Source organism: Tympanuchus pallidicinctus, unplaced genomic scaffold, assembly GCF_026119805.1.
Source record: "Tympanuchus pallidicinctus isolate F22 unplaced genomic scaffold, pur_lepc_1.0 scaffold19, whole genome shotgun sequence".
NCBI lineage: Eukaryota > Metazoa > Chordata > Aves > Galliformes > Phasianidae > Tympanuchus > Tympanuchus pallidicinctus.
The window spans coordinates 16,776,467-16,790,263 of NW_026294710.1; the positions used below are offsets into that span (position 1 = coordinate 16,776,467).

General features: G+C 56.5%; 1 protein-coding gene across 10 annotated transcripts in view; it reads left to right on the top strand.

Moving 5' to 3' along the window:
* Nucleotides 1-105: 105 nt before the first annotated feature.
* SBF1 (SET binding factor 1) overlaps nt 106-13,797 on the top strand; it is a 148,474-nt gene continuing 134,782 nt past the window's right edge. For all 10 annotated transcript variants that reach the window (XM_052681073.1, XM_052681076.1, XM_052681077.1 and 7 more), the window contains exon 1: nt 106-212. In XM_052681073.1, the coding sequence (XP_052537033.1) occupies nt 158-212 (55 nt within the window). In that variant the 5' untranslated portion in view covers nt 106-157. The remainder of the gene's footprint in view (nt 213-13,797) is intronic.

Sequence of the window (13,797 nt, forward strand, 5' to 3'; positions counted from 1 at the left end):
GCAGGCGCAGTGCGGGCGGGCCGGGCCGGGCAGCGCGCGGGGCCAAGATGGCGGCGGCGGGGGCGGCGCGCAGGCGGGCGGGCAGAGCGGCGGCGGCGGCGGACGGGCGGTGAGCGCGGCCCTCCCCGCGCGGCCCGGCCCGGTCCGGCCCGCCGCCATGGCCCGCCTCGCCGACTACTTCGTGCTGGTGGGCTACGACGCGGAAAAGCGCGGTGAGCGGGGCGGAGGGGCGCAGGCCGCGCCCCACAGACGTGGCGGGGAGGGCCGAAGGGTTGGAGCTGAGGGGCGGCGGGGAGAGTGATGGAAGCGGGGCCTTCCTCAGCGAGGGGCGGGAGAGGCTCCGGGTGAAGGGTTTGGGCACGGGGCTGCGGGGGGGGGGGGCTGTGGAAGCCCGGTGGGGCCGCAGCCTATGGGCTGCCGGGGGGGAGCGGGGCTGCGGCCTGGAGGCTCCTGAGCACGGCCTGCCCTGACCCCGATCCTTGCCTGACCCCGGCCCTGACCCCGGCCTGCCTTCACCCGTGGGGGGCAGATCGCCGTGACTGCGCTGGGAGGGCAGAGCTGCAGCACTGCTGCCAGTGCGGGGCTCCTCAGTTCCAAGCAGGCTGGAGAGAGCCTAGCTGAAGGTGCAGAGATGGTGGGGGCTTGGAGCAGCTCGTGATGGGGGCAGACTGAGAGCACCAGGGCAAGTGAAGAGTGCTGAGCCTGGGGAGGAATGGCAGCATGCATTGGTGCGGGTTGGGGGCTGAGCTGCTGGGAAGGAGCTCTGCGGAGGAGGACCGGTGGGGTCCTGAAGGACAGCAGTTGACCAACAGTTAACTAACAGTTAACCAGTGGTTGACCGTGAGCCAGCAGTGTGACCTGGTGGCCCAAAAGGCCAATGGAACCCTGGGATGCATTGCATAGAGTGCAGACAGCAGGGCAGGGAGGTGCTCCTGCTCTCTGCTCTGCACTGGGGAGGGCACAGCTGCAGCACTGTGCCCGGTGCGGGCTCCTCAGTTCCAAGCAGGCTGGTAACTGCTGGAGAGAGCCCAGCTGACGGTGCAGAGATGGAGGGGGCCTGGAGCAGCTCCTGCTGGGGGCAGGCTGAGAGCCCTACAGGCTGTACATGTGAAGGAGTGAAGGCTGAGGGAGGTCTGAGCAGAGCTGGTGGATATCTGAAGGGTTTGTGGTCAGGAGGAAGGGGCTGGGCTGTGTTTGTTGATGCCCAGCACAAGGACAAGGGGCAACGGACACAGACTGGAGCGCAGGGAGTTGTGTGTGAGTGTGAGGAAGAGCTGTGTGCTGTGAGGGTGGCAGAGCTCTGGCACAGCTGCCCAGACAGGTAGAGGAGTCTCCTTCTGTGCAGAGATCCAAACCTGCAGGGATGCTCTGTGTGCTGCTGCGTGGGGGATTGCAGTGGGGGAGCTGTATAGAGTTCCCTTCCAGCCCCTCCAGTTTTGAGGTTCTGTTACATGAATGCTGGTGTTTGTGGTGCTCAGTGCTGTCATGCTGTGGGATCCAGCTGCTAGTTTCAGTCCTGCAGTCCCAACAAACTGTGTAAGTAGCAGGAGCTCTGGGTGCACTGCGTGATGCTGCCGCTCAGCACTGCTGGACCCAGAGCAGAGCATCAGGAAAGGCCTTGGGCTGCAGAGCAGGGCCTGTCCAGGATCCACAGTGTTCTCTGAATGATGTTGCAGTGAATTCTGTTGTTGTCTCCTCAGTTCTCTCAGTGCTGCAGCCCTGGTGAGGATCCAAGGAGCGTGGCCCCGGTGCCCTCAGGTTGTTCCCATGCTGCAGGTGGGATCCACGCTGAACTCTGTCGACTGGGCCACAGCTGCTCAGTTTGTGGTTCCTTTACGTGCTGTCTCTGAGCACGTTGGATGTTAGGAAACATTTCCTCTGGGAAAAGGAGGTCACGTGCTGGAAGTGGGGGAGTCCCCATTCCTGGAGATGTGGCACTTAGGGACACGGTGGGATGTGGTTGAATTTGATAGTGTTAGAGGTTTATTTCCGACCTGGATGATTCTGTCCTGCACTGTGTTGGTCCTGCCCTGGGGTCACAGTTCATGCAGACAGCAGTGGCTATCGGTGGCCCTGTGGGGCAGTCCTGAAGTATCCTCTCCTATCCTGTCCTTGCCCCACATTCTGCACACCCAGAAGTGAAAGAGAAATGTCACGAATCTTCACGGCACCATTCAGGACGCGTCTGCAGAAGGTGCTCAGTGGTGAAGGCATTAACTTTGGTGGGACGTTACAGAGGAGACCTCACCATGAATGAGCTCTGTTCTTCTGGCTTTAAGGTTTGTGTTTGAAGTTGGAAATCTCCCCTGTAGGGCACAGAACTGCACTTGTGTTATGTCAGTTTGGATCTTGGCACAGCGTGCGGCCCTGACCCTGGAGATCTTGAGTGGGTTTTGGTGCTGTAAAAGCTGGTGGGAGCTGGCCGGGTTAAGAGACTGCAAACCAGAGGTGCAGGTACTGTGCTATTAGCACAGAGCAATCAGGCTTTGGTCAGGTCTTAATTAGTGCTGCAGAGCCAATAGCACAGCGGGGCTGGAGGTGCACAGGGTCTGTGGGGTGTTTGGTTGCGTGCTGGGGGCAGACAGACTGACAGACTGACTGACAGCTGAACATGGCAAAGCCGAGGAGCTGCTGCTGCAGAGCCTCTCCGAGCATCCATCTGCTGCAGAACGCACAGCCGTGTCCCTGTGAGCAGCTATCTGACATCGGGGGTCAATCTGACAGCGTTTCCTTCCCGCTGGATTTCCTGCACCCCCTCCCTGAAGGCAGCTTTTAGATAAGGGCTGGGAGGAAGGGCACGCTGCTCCCCTCCGCCTGTGACTAATTGCTGTACAGGTTGGGTCGGTCTCAGGGCTGCTCCTCCCCGCCCCACACAACACAGAGCTCCTGGGAGGGAGCTGCCCTCGAGCCCCCCAGGCAGGGCTGGGAATGGGCTCTGCCCATTGCCACCTCCGTGTGCTGGGGGATGCCAGGAAGCCAGCAGCTCTGTGCCATCGCAGAAACTGAAAGCATGTAAAGCTGCTGCTAGGCCATGGAGGGGCAGGAAAGGAAATGGGGTGTGTGGGAGCCCGGCATGGTGCCCCATGGGGTCTGTGGGGCTCTGCGTGGAGCTGGTACCCAGCTCCCTGTGGATATTCATCCCATAGAGCCGTGATGGCTCATGGTATTCTGACAGCAGTTGGGTTGAGTTCTCTTGGTGCTTGTGGTTCTCTCTGTGCAGACCAATGGCTGCTGTCTGCCTGCTGTGGCTGGGGGGCTCCTATGTTCCCAATGCTCTGTATGGGTCTGGGGAGGAGCAGTGCAGGTTGAGAGTGTGTCCAGCATTGGCCATCATTGGGTTTCTGTATGGAGCATAGAGTGAGGCCTGGCCCCACAGTGGGTGAAGTTGGTAAAGGATTTGCCCCGGGGGTGGCTGTGGGGCGGCTGCTGCTGCCCCGGGGGTGGCTGTGGGGCGGCTGCTGCTGCCCCAGGGGTGGCTGTGGGGCTGCTGCTGCTGCCCTGGGGTGGCTGTGGGGCGGCTGTGGGGCGGCTGTGGGGCGGCTGTGGGGCGGCTGTGGGGTGGCTGTGGGGTGGCTGTGGGGCGGCTGCTGCTGCCCTGGGGTGGCTGTGGGGTGGCTGCTGCTGCCCTGGGGTGGCTGTGGGGTGGCTGCTGCTGCCCTGGGGTGGCTGTGGGGCGGCTGCTGCTGCCCTGGGGTGGCTGTGGGGCTGCTGCTGCTGCCCTGGGGTGGCTGTGGGGCTGCTGCTATTGCAGGCCAGCTGCTGGCAGCGGGATCTCAGTGTGTGCTGCCGTGCGGCCCAGCCAAGTGAGTCATCATTTGACTCAGACACAGCGGCTGCTCCACGCGCGTGGAAGCCCCATCCATTGAACCAGCCCCAGTGGTTGCCAACAGCATGTGGCTGCATTTGCCACATCCACGTTTGGGGAGAGGGTGGCTCTGTGTGCGTGCAGTGCTGCCCGTCTGACTGCAGCACCTCTGCGTGGAGCGGGCTGAGAGGTGTGCAGGAGGGAAGGCTGAGAGGGATCTGAGAGGTGTTGGTGGATACTTGAAGGGTGAGGATCGGGAGGATGGGGCTGTTAGGTGATGCAAGGTGCCAGGACTGCAGAACCAGCACTATTCCATGGTTGTGTGCCCACCAGGGCCGGGCTGGTGCTGTCTGCTGCCTTCCACGTGTGTCACGGTTTCGGCAGAGTGGGTGAACGTGAGGAGGAAGCACCAATTTGAAACATATGCTGCGACCAAATTCCTTCACTGTTAGTAATATTTTGTTTGCTGCCAGTGAGAATTTTGGAAATGGTTTGTTGTTTTTTGGTTTTTTTTTTTTGAAATTTCTCTCACTTTTAGTTTGCATTTTTCACAGTTGAGGAGGAATCTGCAGATTTGGTTCCCGGCGAGCTTTGTTTCCCAGTTTGCAGCCCTGTGATGCTGGCTGGGAGAAGCAGCTGCAGTTTCATCCATGCTGGAAGCAAACAAACACAAACAAAAGAGGCTCAGCCTGCATCTGGGACGTGCCCTGGTGGTCATAATAGGAAGGGGTGCAATTGTGAGGGGTATGGAGCACATCTGACCTCATTCTCCCCTTATAGGAACGTGTTCCCTCAGGCCTGCAGCGTGGGCATCCTACCAGCTCTGCATGCAGAGGGCTGGCTGAGGTCTGCATTGCATGTGAGGACTGCTGACCCCACAGAGCAAAGACCCTCTCCTTGCACCAATCCCAATCCCCTTTTGTTTGTGGCGTAGCTCGGAAGCAGCCACGTGTCAGCTTGCAGGAGACAGCCCTTGAGTTTGTCAGCTGCTGGTGCCTCGTGTCTGAGATTGGGTCAGAGAAGCACATTTGCTTTTATCCCTTTTTTTCAAGATGCAGCAGGGACTTTTTGGGGGAGGAAAATGGAGCGTCTCGGTTTGTTAGGTGCATCTGTGCCGTGGGTAGCTGTAGGAAGTGGAGCAGAAAACAAGCTGGGCTGCCCGCCCCTCATCGCTGCGTCACCTTCCTGCTGATGGCCCAGATAAGCACTCTTGGTGTGCAGAGGATGCCCTGCCCCAACATGGGCAGCTTGGAGCTCGGCACCCAGCACGGGGTATCCAAGAAAGACCTCTGAGATCGTGAGGTTATTCCAAATTAGGAGGGATTCATAAGGATCATGGAGTCCAACCTCAGCCCACCCCCACTGTGCCTGCTGTGTCCCCAAGTGCCACATCTCCGTGGTCCTCCTCCATGGATGGGGAGCTCCCCAATGCTCTGGGCAGCCTCTGCCAGTGCCTGGCTGCTCTTTTAGAGAAGAAATTGTTCTTAACATTTAATCTTTAAAGGGTGGGAGAAGATTTCTGGCATTCTTAAGGTCCTGACCTAATGCTGCTTGGTTTGATTCTCGTTTAGATACGTGCAGCCAAACGTCTGATGTTTGAAGAGTGGAGATGAGTGTCTGTTAGTTGAAACCATGTGAAGTAAACTGCATGCAGGACCCGGTCAGGGCTTTGGGTACATGCTAGAACCAGGCTGGGCAGCACATTCCTTGGGGTTGGGATGCATTAGCAGGCTCTGAAGTGTGAACGCATCCCGCCAGTGTGTGCACTGTGGATGGACAGTGGTGTCCCCTGTGGGTGCAGCTGTGCCCATTGGTGCTGCTTGGCTCAGTGGGTGCTTAGCTGCTGGGGTTGGGTGTGGGGCTGTTGGAGCAGGACCTGAGGAGGACGCAGGGATGGTTGGAGGCTGCAGCTGTGTGTGGGGAAGGGCTGGCTGCAGGGAGATCTCGCTGCAGCCTTGAGGCCCTGAAGGGACTGATGCACAGGAGGAGGGGGGCTCTGTACGCAGGCAGAGAGCGATAGGACACAGAGGAATGGCTTTAAACCAAAAGAGGGGAGATTGAGGTCAGATGTGGGGGAAACCCAGAGGCGGTGCAGCCCTGGCACTGCAGCCCACAGCTGTGGATGCTCCATCCCTGGAGGCCATGGATGGGGCCCCAGGCAGCCTGAGCTGGGGGCACCCAGCCTGTAGAGGTGGTGGGGCACAGGGGTCCTTTCCAACCCAACCACTGTATGGATTCTGTGATTTTAAGGACCCTTCCAGCTCAGCCCTTTAAGGTCCTTCTCAACTATTCTGGGCTTCCGTGGGTCTGTGAACCTCCCCAGGGCGAGCAGGAGCCCTAGAAAGGCAGCATCTCACCAAGTGCATGAGTGTCTCCTCCCCAAGCTTGGCCGTTCCCCATCCTGCCCACGCAGCGCCGTGGCTCCGTCGTTCCCCACAGCTCTGTCATCACCCACGGCTCCATCCATCACCACAGAGGGATGGGAAGAGCGGGCACAGCTGCGGGCAGCAGGCTGACACTCACCCACGGACACAGCATCTCTGTTTGGAGCCGAGCAGGAGCACAATCGTTCTCTTCAACTCCTCCTAGAGTTGCAGCAGAAGGGGTATCAGCGAGGGGTTGTGTCATCAGCTTGATTTAGAAGCACATGGAGCTGTGCATCGTGAGGCATGCATGGGGTGGATTGCGGGTGGAAATGCTGTGTTTGGTGATGCTGGACTTTGTCAGGCTGCCTCGCAGGGTTCCTGCGCAGAGCCAGGTGATTAGGAAGGAGAGATAAGCTGCTGGGCGAGCGCAGCGTGAACTTAGCAGGGCTGTTTAGGAAGGAGGTCAGGCAGCAGCGTGCTGCACCGAGGCTGGGCTGCTCCACTTTGCTTCCAAACAAACGGAGTGAGCCTCTTGGAAAGGGAAATACTGTTTTATGTGGACATTGGCCGTGAGACAGGGCCCCATGGTGACCCAGGTGTGGGTCAAGGAGACAGGGACTGCTTTGCTGCATAGAGCAGCGCCCGATGGCAGCGGGGAGCCTCTGCACGGACACCCCAGTGACGTGGGGGCCGTGTGGGTGCTTTGTACACGTTGCAGGTTAGCTCTGGCCTCTGTGTGACAGCTCCTGGTAGTTACATCTGTCTGAGATCTCAAATGGGATGAGCACAACTTGGCCACGTTCCTCGGGAGCTGCGGTGCGGCTGGTGATGCGCTTGAAGCACGGATTAGCGAGCGGCACGGGCGCGATAACAGAGTCTGCCCCCGGCTCTGTGCATGCAGCAGCCTTGATTTTTTTCCCCTAAAAGGCTCCAAGTGATCCCACAACCTTCGTGCAGCTGCATGGATACAAAGACAGGGCCTGGAGCATCTTGACTTTGAACTTCTTGACTTCACGGTGGCAGAACCCTGGCACAGCCGCCCGGAGAGGGGTGGGGGAGTCTCCTTCTGTGCAGTGATCCAAACCTGCCAGGATGCTCTGTGTGCAGCTGCTGCAGGGAACTGCTGGGGGGTTTGCACTGGTGGGGGGGGTTTGCATGAGGGAGCTGCACAGGTCCCTTCCAGCCCCCACAGCTCAGGGTTCTTTCACCTTTGGCAGCGCCCCATGGGGATTTCTGCTTTGGGGAATCACTGCTCTTGTTCTTCCCCTGTGGCTTCATGCTCACCAGGTTCCTCTCAGCTCCTCTGCTCTGTGTTTGTGCTTTTTATTCTCCTTGCTGTTAGACAGTTTCTCAGCTGTTGGAAGGTTTCTTTGCTTGTTCTGCGTGGTTATCTGCGTCCTCTCGGTTTTAACTTCACAGTCATCTCTTACATCCCCGTGTTTGTTCTCCAAATGCTGGTGACTGAGGTCACTTGCACAGCCCTCAGCACGCAGAAGAAGGAAGCTGATGCGTTTCTCTTGCCTTCGGGTTTTGTTGGCCACTTACTTCATAGAACTGCCTTCCCAAAATGTTAAACCTCTGGGAAATTTCTCTCACTGAGGATGTCAGCATGAATACGTTGGATGGCTTTTGAAACAGCGACGTGCATACTTGAGGTTTGTGTTGTGCTTTAGTTTGGTGCCTCATCAGAACGAGCTGTTCCAGGGAAGGGCTCAAGCTGTGGCTGCATGTGACAGAGTCCAGTGTCCAGGGAATTCCTTGGGGTGGAAGGGCTCCTTAGAGGTCATGGAACCATGGAATGGTTGGGTTGGAAGGGTCCCTTCAGCCCCACAGACTGGGAGCCCCGCAGCTCAGGCTGTCCAGGGCCCCATCTGTGGCCTTGGGTATCTCCGAGATGGGGCACCCACAGCTCTGGGCAGCAGCACCAGGGCTGCATCACCTCTGGGCAAAGGATTTCCCCACATCTGACCCCGTTTTCCCCTCTTCCACTTTAAAGCCATTCCCCCTGTGTCCCACTGCTCTCTGCCTACATACAGAGCTGCTCTCCTGTGTATCTCCTGTCTCCCCGCAGCCTCCAGCCCCAAACCTGTGCCAGGCCGGCAGGAGAACAGATGGAATAAACCCTAGAGAACTGTATTTTGGCAGCTGAGTGCTGTGACACTGCTTCAGAGCACACAAACCACCACCTTGCTCACAAACACAAAGATGAAGGTTAGGCAGATCACACAGAATCCATGCAAAAGCTTTGCAGGACTCAGCAAGCCAAGGTCACAGCCTCTGCTTCTTGGCACTCATGGCCTTTTCAGATAGGTTTTTGCCCAGGTTTTTTTCTTTTTTTGCAGCCATGTTTTCTCAAAGGCCCTTCAGAGGTGTCTGCGTGTCCTTTCCCCTGAACAGGAAGGATCTTGCTGTGCTGGGGCAGCAGGAAGGCATGCGTCCATCGCTTCTGCAGTGCACCTATGGAGTTGACATTGGTTCCTGACCTCATCCCCCTCCTTTCTCCTTCTTCTGTCTCCACTCTGCATCCAGAGGAGGGCCACAAAAAGAGACTGAGAGCTGGGCTGCTGGAAAGGAGCTCTGCAGAGAAGGAGCTGGAGGGTCTTAGTAGCCAACAGCCTGACAACAAACCAGCAGTGTGCCCTGGTGGCCAAGAAGGCCAGTGGGACCCTGGGGAGCATTGCACAGAGCGTGGCCATCAGGGTGGGAAAGGTTCTCCCCTCTGCTCTGCCCCAGGAGCACAGGGTCTGATCCATCTCCAGAGGTCTGTTCCAACCCCTCCAGATCTGAGCGTCCCTCATTCTGCGATAACCCAGCTCTTGTGAGGCAGCAGCCTGGATGGTTTGGGGGGGATGTGTGCTCAGAGGAATGTGGCACAAAGCAGCTGCCCCCTAGGAAACAGCTCACGGTCGGACCCTGGGCTCTGGTCTGTGCCAGCACAGTGAGCTTATGGTGCTTGGAGCAGTGGGATGAGCACAGCGCTGGGATCAGGGCTGCATGCACAGCTTTGGGATTTGCAGAGCTTCCAGATGGAGTGGCTGCTGGGAGTCCATGTAAATCCTGGGATTTGTTGTTGTGTTCTTGGTGCTGTGCTCAGCAGCCCTTTACCAAGCGCTCGGTGCCAGCATGCCATGCAGTCCCAGGGCAGGAGCTGGCCTCCAGGAGGCTTGAGGGGCTGCTGTTCTGCCCCTGCCATAGTTGCAGCCTCCCCAAACTGCAAAATAACCTCATGGAGGGTCTCCAGAATGGTTCTTCACAGCCCTGGTCCCTGCTGCTTAGCAGCTGTGAGCTGACAAAGCTCATTGTCAGAGCTGGCTTGGCACGGCTGCGGGTGGCTGCAGCGCTGTATCCTTGGGGGATCCTCTCCTAAACACAGCCCTGCTGGGGGGCATGGGGCTGCAGGCGGGACTGCACTGGGGCAGGGGGTGGGTCGGGGGGTTCTGATCTGAACTGAACAGGGACCCCAGTCTCTGAAGGGCTTTGGAGTCAGCGCAGGAGCAGCAGCAGGCAGATCTTGGTCTGCGCTCAGCGGCAGGAGCTTAAATTCTAAGGTTGTACTTCTCAGTGGGGAGCATCGCATGCTGGGGCCATGCTCAGGTGGGCTCAGGAGCCTCTCCTGACTCCAACTCAGAGTGTGCTCCAAAGCTCTTTGCTTTTGGGCTTCTGGGAGGGCAGAGGGTTCAGCATGGCACCCTCGTTACCAAGCGTGTGCTCGTGGTTCTCTGTTTGCTCAGGAGCAGAGCAGGTTTCGGTCTGAGCATTTTGCACTGCCGTGGCTTCCTGTGGGTTGTACCCATGCCCTACAGCAGCTTCTCCTGCTCCAGCACAAAGCTTTCACAAGCCAAAGGGATGCTTCTGAACAAGGTCTGCTTAGCATCTTTCCTGTGAGGAGGCAATTAGTGAGCTGAGCTGTTGTACTTCAGGGAACTCAAACAAGCTGGGGGTGGTGGCATTGCATTCTTCTAAGGTGGGGTGCTACAGAGCCCCAGAGCTCATGGGTGCACGCTGCACGCTCCTCTCTGCTGCACTGGCCGGGCTCCTTGCTCTGCTAACCCACATCACGCTCCTGGTATTGTTTGCTATTGTCACCCTTCAAAAAAAGAAAAGCAGATGGGTTGAAGGGGAGTGAACAGGAAGCTGGGGTTTTCTGCACAGCACGTCTGCTTTTCAGCTCTCTTCCCTTATATAGAGGCAGCCCCTGTGTACCTGGATGGGGTGGGAGGGGATGTGAGCAGTGTTGAGACTGCTGGGGGTGAACCAGAGTGGTTGGGTTGAAAGGGACCTTATAGATCACAGAGCCATAAAGTGGTTGGGTTGGAAGAGATGTTGTAGATCATAGAGCCATGGAGTGGTTGGGTTGGAAGGGTCCTTATAGATCATAGAGCCATAGAGTGGTTGGGTTGGAAGGGTCCTTGTAGATCATAGAGCCATGGAGTGGTTGGGTTGGAAGGGTCCTTATAGATCATAGAGCCATGGAGTGGTTGGGTTGGAAGGGTCCTTGTAGATCATAGAGCCATGGAGTGGTTGGGTTGGAAGGGTCCTTGTAGATCATAGAGCCATAGAGTGGTTGGGTTGGAAGGGTCCTTGTAGATCACAGAGCCATAGAGTGGTTGGAATCCAAAGATCCTTATAGAGCATAGAACCACAGAATGGTTGGGTTGGATGGAATCTTGTAGATCACAGGGCTATCAAGTGGTTGGATTAGATTTAAAGGGTCCTAACAAACTGTAGAATCACAGCATGGCTTGAGTCCCAGCCTCACCCCTGCTGTGGGTTCGGTGCCCCCCACCTGCTTAGGGCCCCATCCATGGCCTCAGGCACCTCCAGGGTTGGGAAAACACCTCGTCCTCTGCCCTCCTGCAGGGAGGGCTTTTCCTTGCTGCCTCCAGCCCTTATGGACATGGCTGTATGGAAGAGCTGTTGCTGCACACAAAAAAAAAACCCACAAAAACCTTCAGGCACATCAGAGGAAGAGGCTGAAGCCTGCTCTCTATATTCCCTGGTCAGAGGTGTTTCTGTGCCCTGAGGAGATGGGATGAAGGCAGCTCAGGACAGGGCAGGTGTGCGTGGTCCAGGAGCTGCTCTTCCTTTGCTCTTCCTCTGCTCCTGTTGGAGGCAAATTTGGGTTGGATTTTGATCACGTTTTCTCTTTCCCCACGTTGTAACTCCTAAGTGTATTAATATTTCCTCTATAGTTGGAAGCTCAGCCCCTGGAGGTGTGACTTCCTTTACAAAAGGCCAAAATGCCTGGAAATAAAAATGAAGGTTTTGAATTTGTTGCAAGCTGACTCTGTGTCGCCTTTCCTGGAACCATCTGGGGGACAATTCTTTTTTTTCTCCTGGAGTCTTTTGGGATAGATTGTGAAATCTGCAGTCTGGCAAGAGAGAATTAGTAACTGCTTATTGCTTCTGTGTATTGCAGACTGCCCTGGGGTTTGCCACAATCCAGATGTTTTGCATTGAATTTCCTCTGTGTTTTGAGGCACTGGGTCCAGTGGAGCATCCCCCGGGACCCTTCTTATGGACTCTTCCAACCCATGGCTCTGTGATCTTTAAGGATCATTCCAGCCCAAGCTGCTCTATGATATTTTGGTCCCTAAACCTCTGCGCAGGGTTCTTGGACACAGATGGGATCTCCTTGAGCACCTCTGCTCCAGGCTCAGCAGCCCCAGTCTCAGCTTTTCCTCCAGCAGAGCTGCTCCAGGTCCTGCAGCACTTTGGTGGCTCCTGTTGAACTCTCCATTGTGTAAACTCTTGGCCCTGGTTCCTTCAACCATCAGCAGTGATTTCAGGCTATTAGCAGGCAGCTTTTACTCTTAAGACCTCTCGGAGGTCTCTTATGCTTTTCTGACTTTCCTTACTCCCCAAAATCAGTTCCAATCTATCTAACGACTCCGTTTGGTTCTGTGAGAAGATGTAGATATGGTGATGGGGAAAGCTCAGGCCACGTGGAAACTTTCCAGCCCCTTTTCTGAAATCTAGGGTGCAATTTCATAGAATCATAGAATGGTTGGGTTGTTAGGGTCCTTGAAGATCCCAGAACCATAGAATGGCCTGGGTTTGGTTGGAAAGGTCCTTGAAGTTCCCAGAACCATGGAATGGCTTGGGTTGGGTTGGAAGGGTCCTTGAAGAGCATAGAACTATAGAATGGCTTGGGTTGAGTTGGAAGGGTCCTTGAGGAGCATAGAACTATAGAATGGCTTGAGTTGAGTTGGAAGGGTCCTTGAGGAGCATAGAACTATAGAATGGCTTGGGTTGGGTTGGAAGGGTCCTTGAAGAGCATAGAACTATAGAATGGCTTGGGTTGAGTTGGAAGGATCCTTGAAGAGCATAGAACTATAGAATGGCTTGGGTTGAGTTGGAAGGGTCCTTGAAGTGCATAGAACTATAGAATGGCTTGGGTTGTGTTGGAAGGGTCCTTGAAGAGCATAGAACTATAGAATGGCTTGGGTTGAGTTGGAAGGGTCCTTGAAGAGCATAGAACTATAGAATGGCTTGGGTTGTGTTGGAAGGGTCCTTGAAGTGCATAGAACTGTAACATGACTTGGCTTACCCTCCAGCTAAAGGATTTCACCCCACATCTGACTGCAGTCTCTCCTCTTTTGGTTTAAACCCATTCCCCCTTGTTCTCATAGGGACCTTTCAGGGATTACAAACCCAGAGAGGAGATCCCAGCTCTGTAGGTGTGGGCAGGGATGATGACATGGAATTGTGCCTACCTGGTCCATGGGCCTGATGTACTGGGGGAAGCAGAGGATGATTTAGTTCCCTGCTCACAAGAGCAGTGTTGAGCAGCATTTCTGTGCCCTGTCAGTGCCATAGTGCCCCACTGGCTGATCACTGTGCTTTGGTTGCCTGCAGTTTCTCCCCTAGCGCTGCCATCAGTTGGGTGACATGGCCAGCTGCTCAGCAGAGCTCCACGCAGGCACAGCGATTTGGTGCAGTGCTGTCTGTCCTTCCTCTGAGCTCTGGTGACCTCGAGAGACAGATCTGCCTCTGAAGGGCTTTCTGGATAATCCCTTTGGTGTGGGGGAGGAGGTTGGGCATGTAAGGGCAGAGGAGTCTGGGGGCCCAGCTGAGCTGTCACAGCCTTCCTTTGCCAGCCTAATGCTGGAGTATGGCAGCAGCAGCTTTGGGGAAAGGCTGAGAACCACAGGGATGAGAGGAGAGTTGGTTCTCTGTCTGTGTTGCTCTCAGTTCCCATGAGCAGCCCTTTCCTCCTGGTGATGTGGCTGCACAGCTCCTTTGGGGATATTTCTGCAGAACCGCCCTGCTTCGGTTCCCTCTGTGCCCCGGCTGTTCCTTCTGCTTGCTGCTGGTGAGACCACACGTGGCATTGGGCCTGGGAGTCTGCATTGAGTCACAGAAGCACTGGGGAAGGGACCCCCCAGCCCCACCATTGCTTTGGGTGGGTGCCCCCCACCCAGGCCACATCTTGGGCTGAGGCACCCCCAGCCCTGGGCAGCAGTGCTGGGCCCTCACCGCTCTGGGGAGGGAAGCAGCCTCCAATAGTTCCCTTCTTCCCTTGCCCCAGCATTTTGCTTTCTGTTGCTGTGCCCCATCAGCTTTCACAGCTACCCCTCATGTGATGTGGGGAGCCAGGAGCAGAACGTGAGGCTCGCTGCCTCC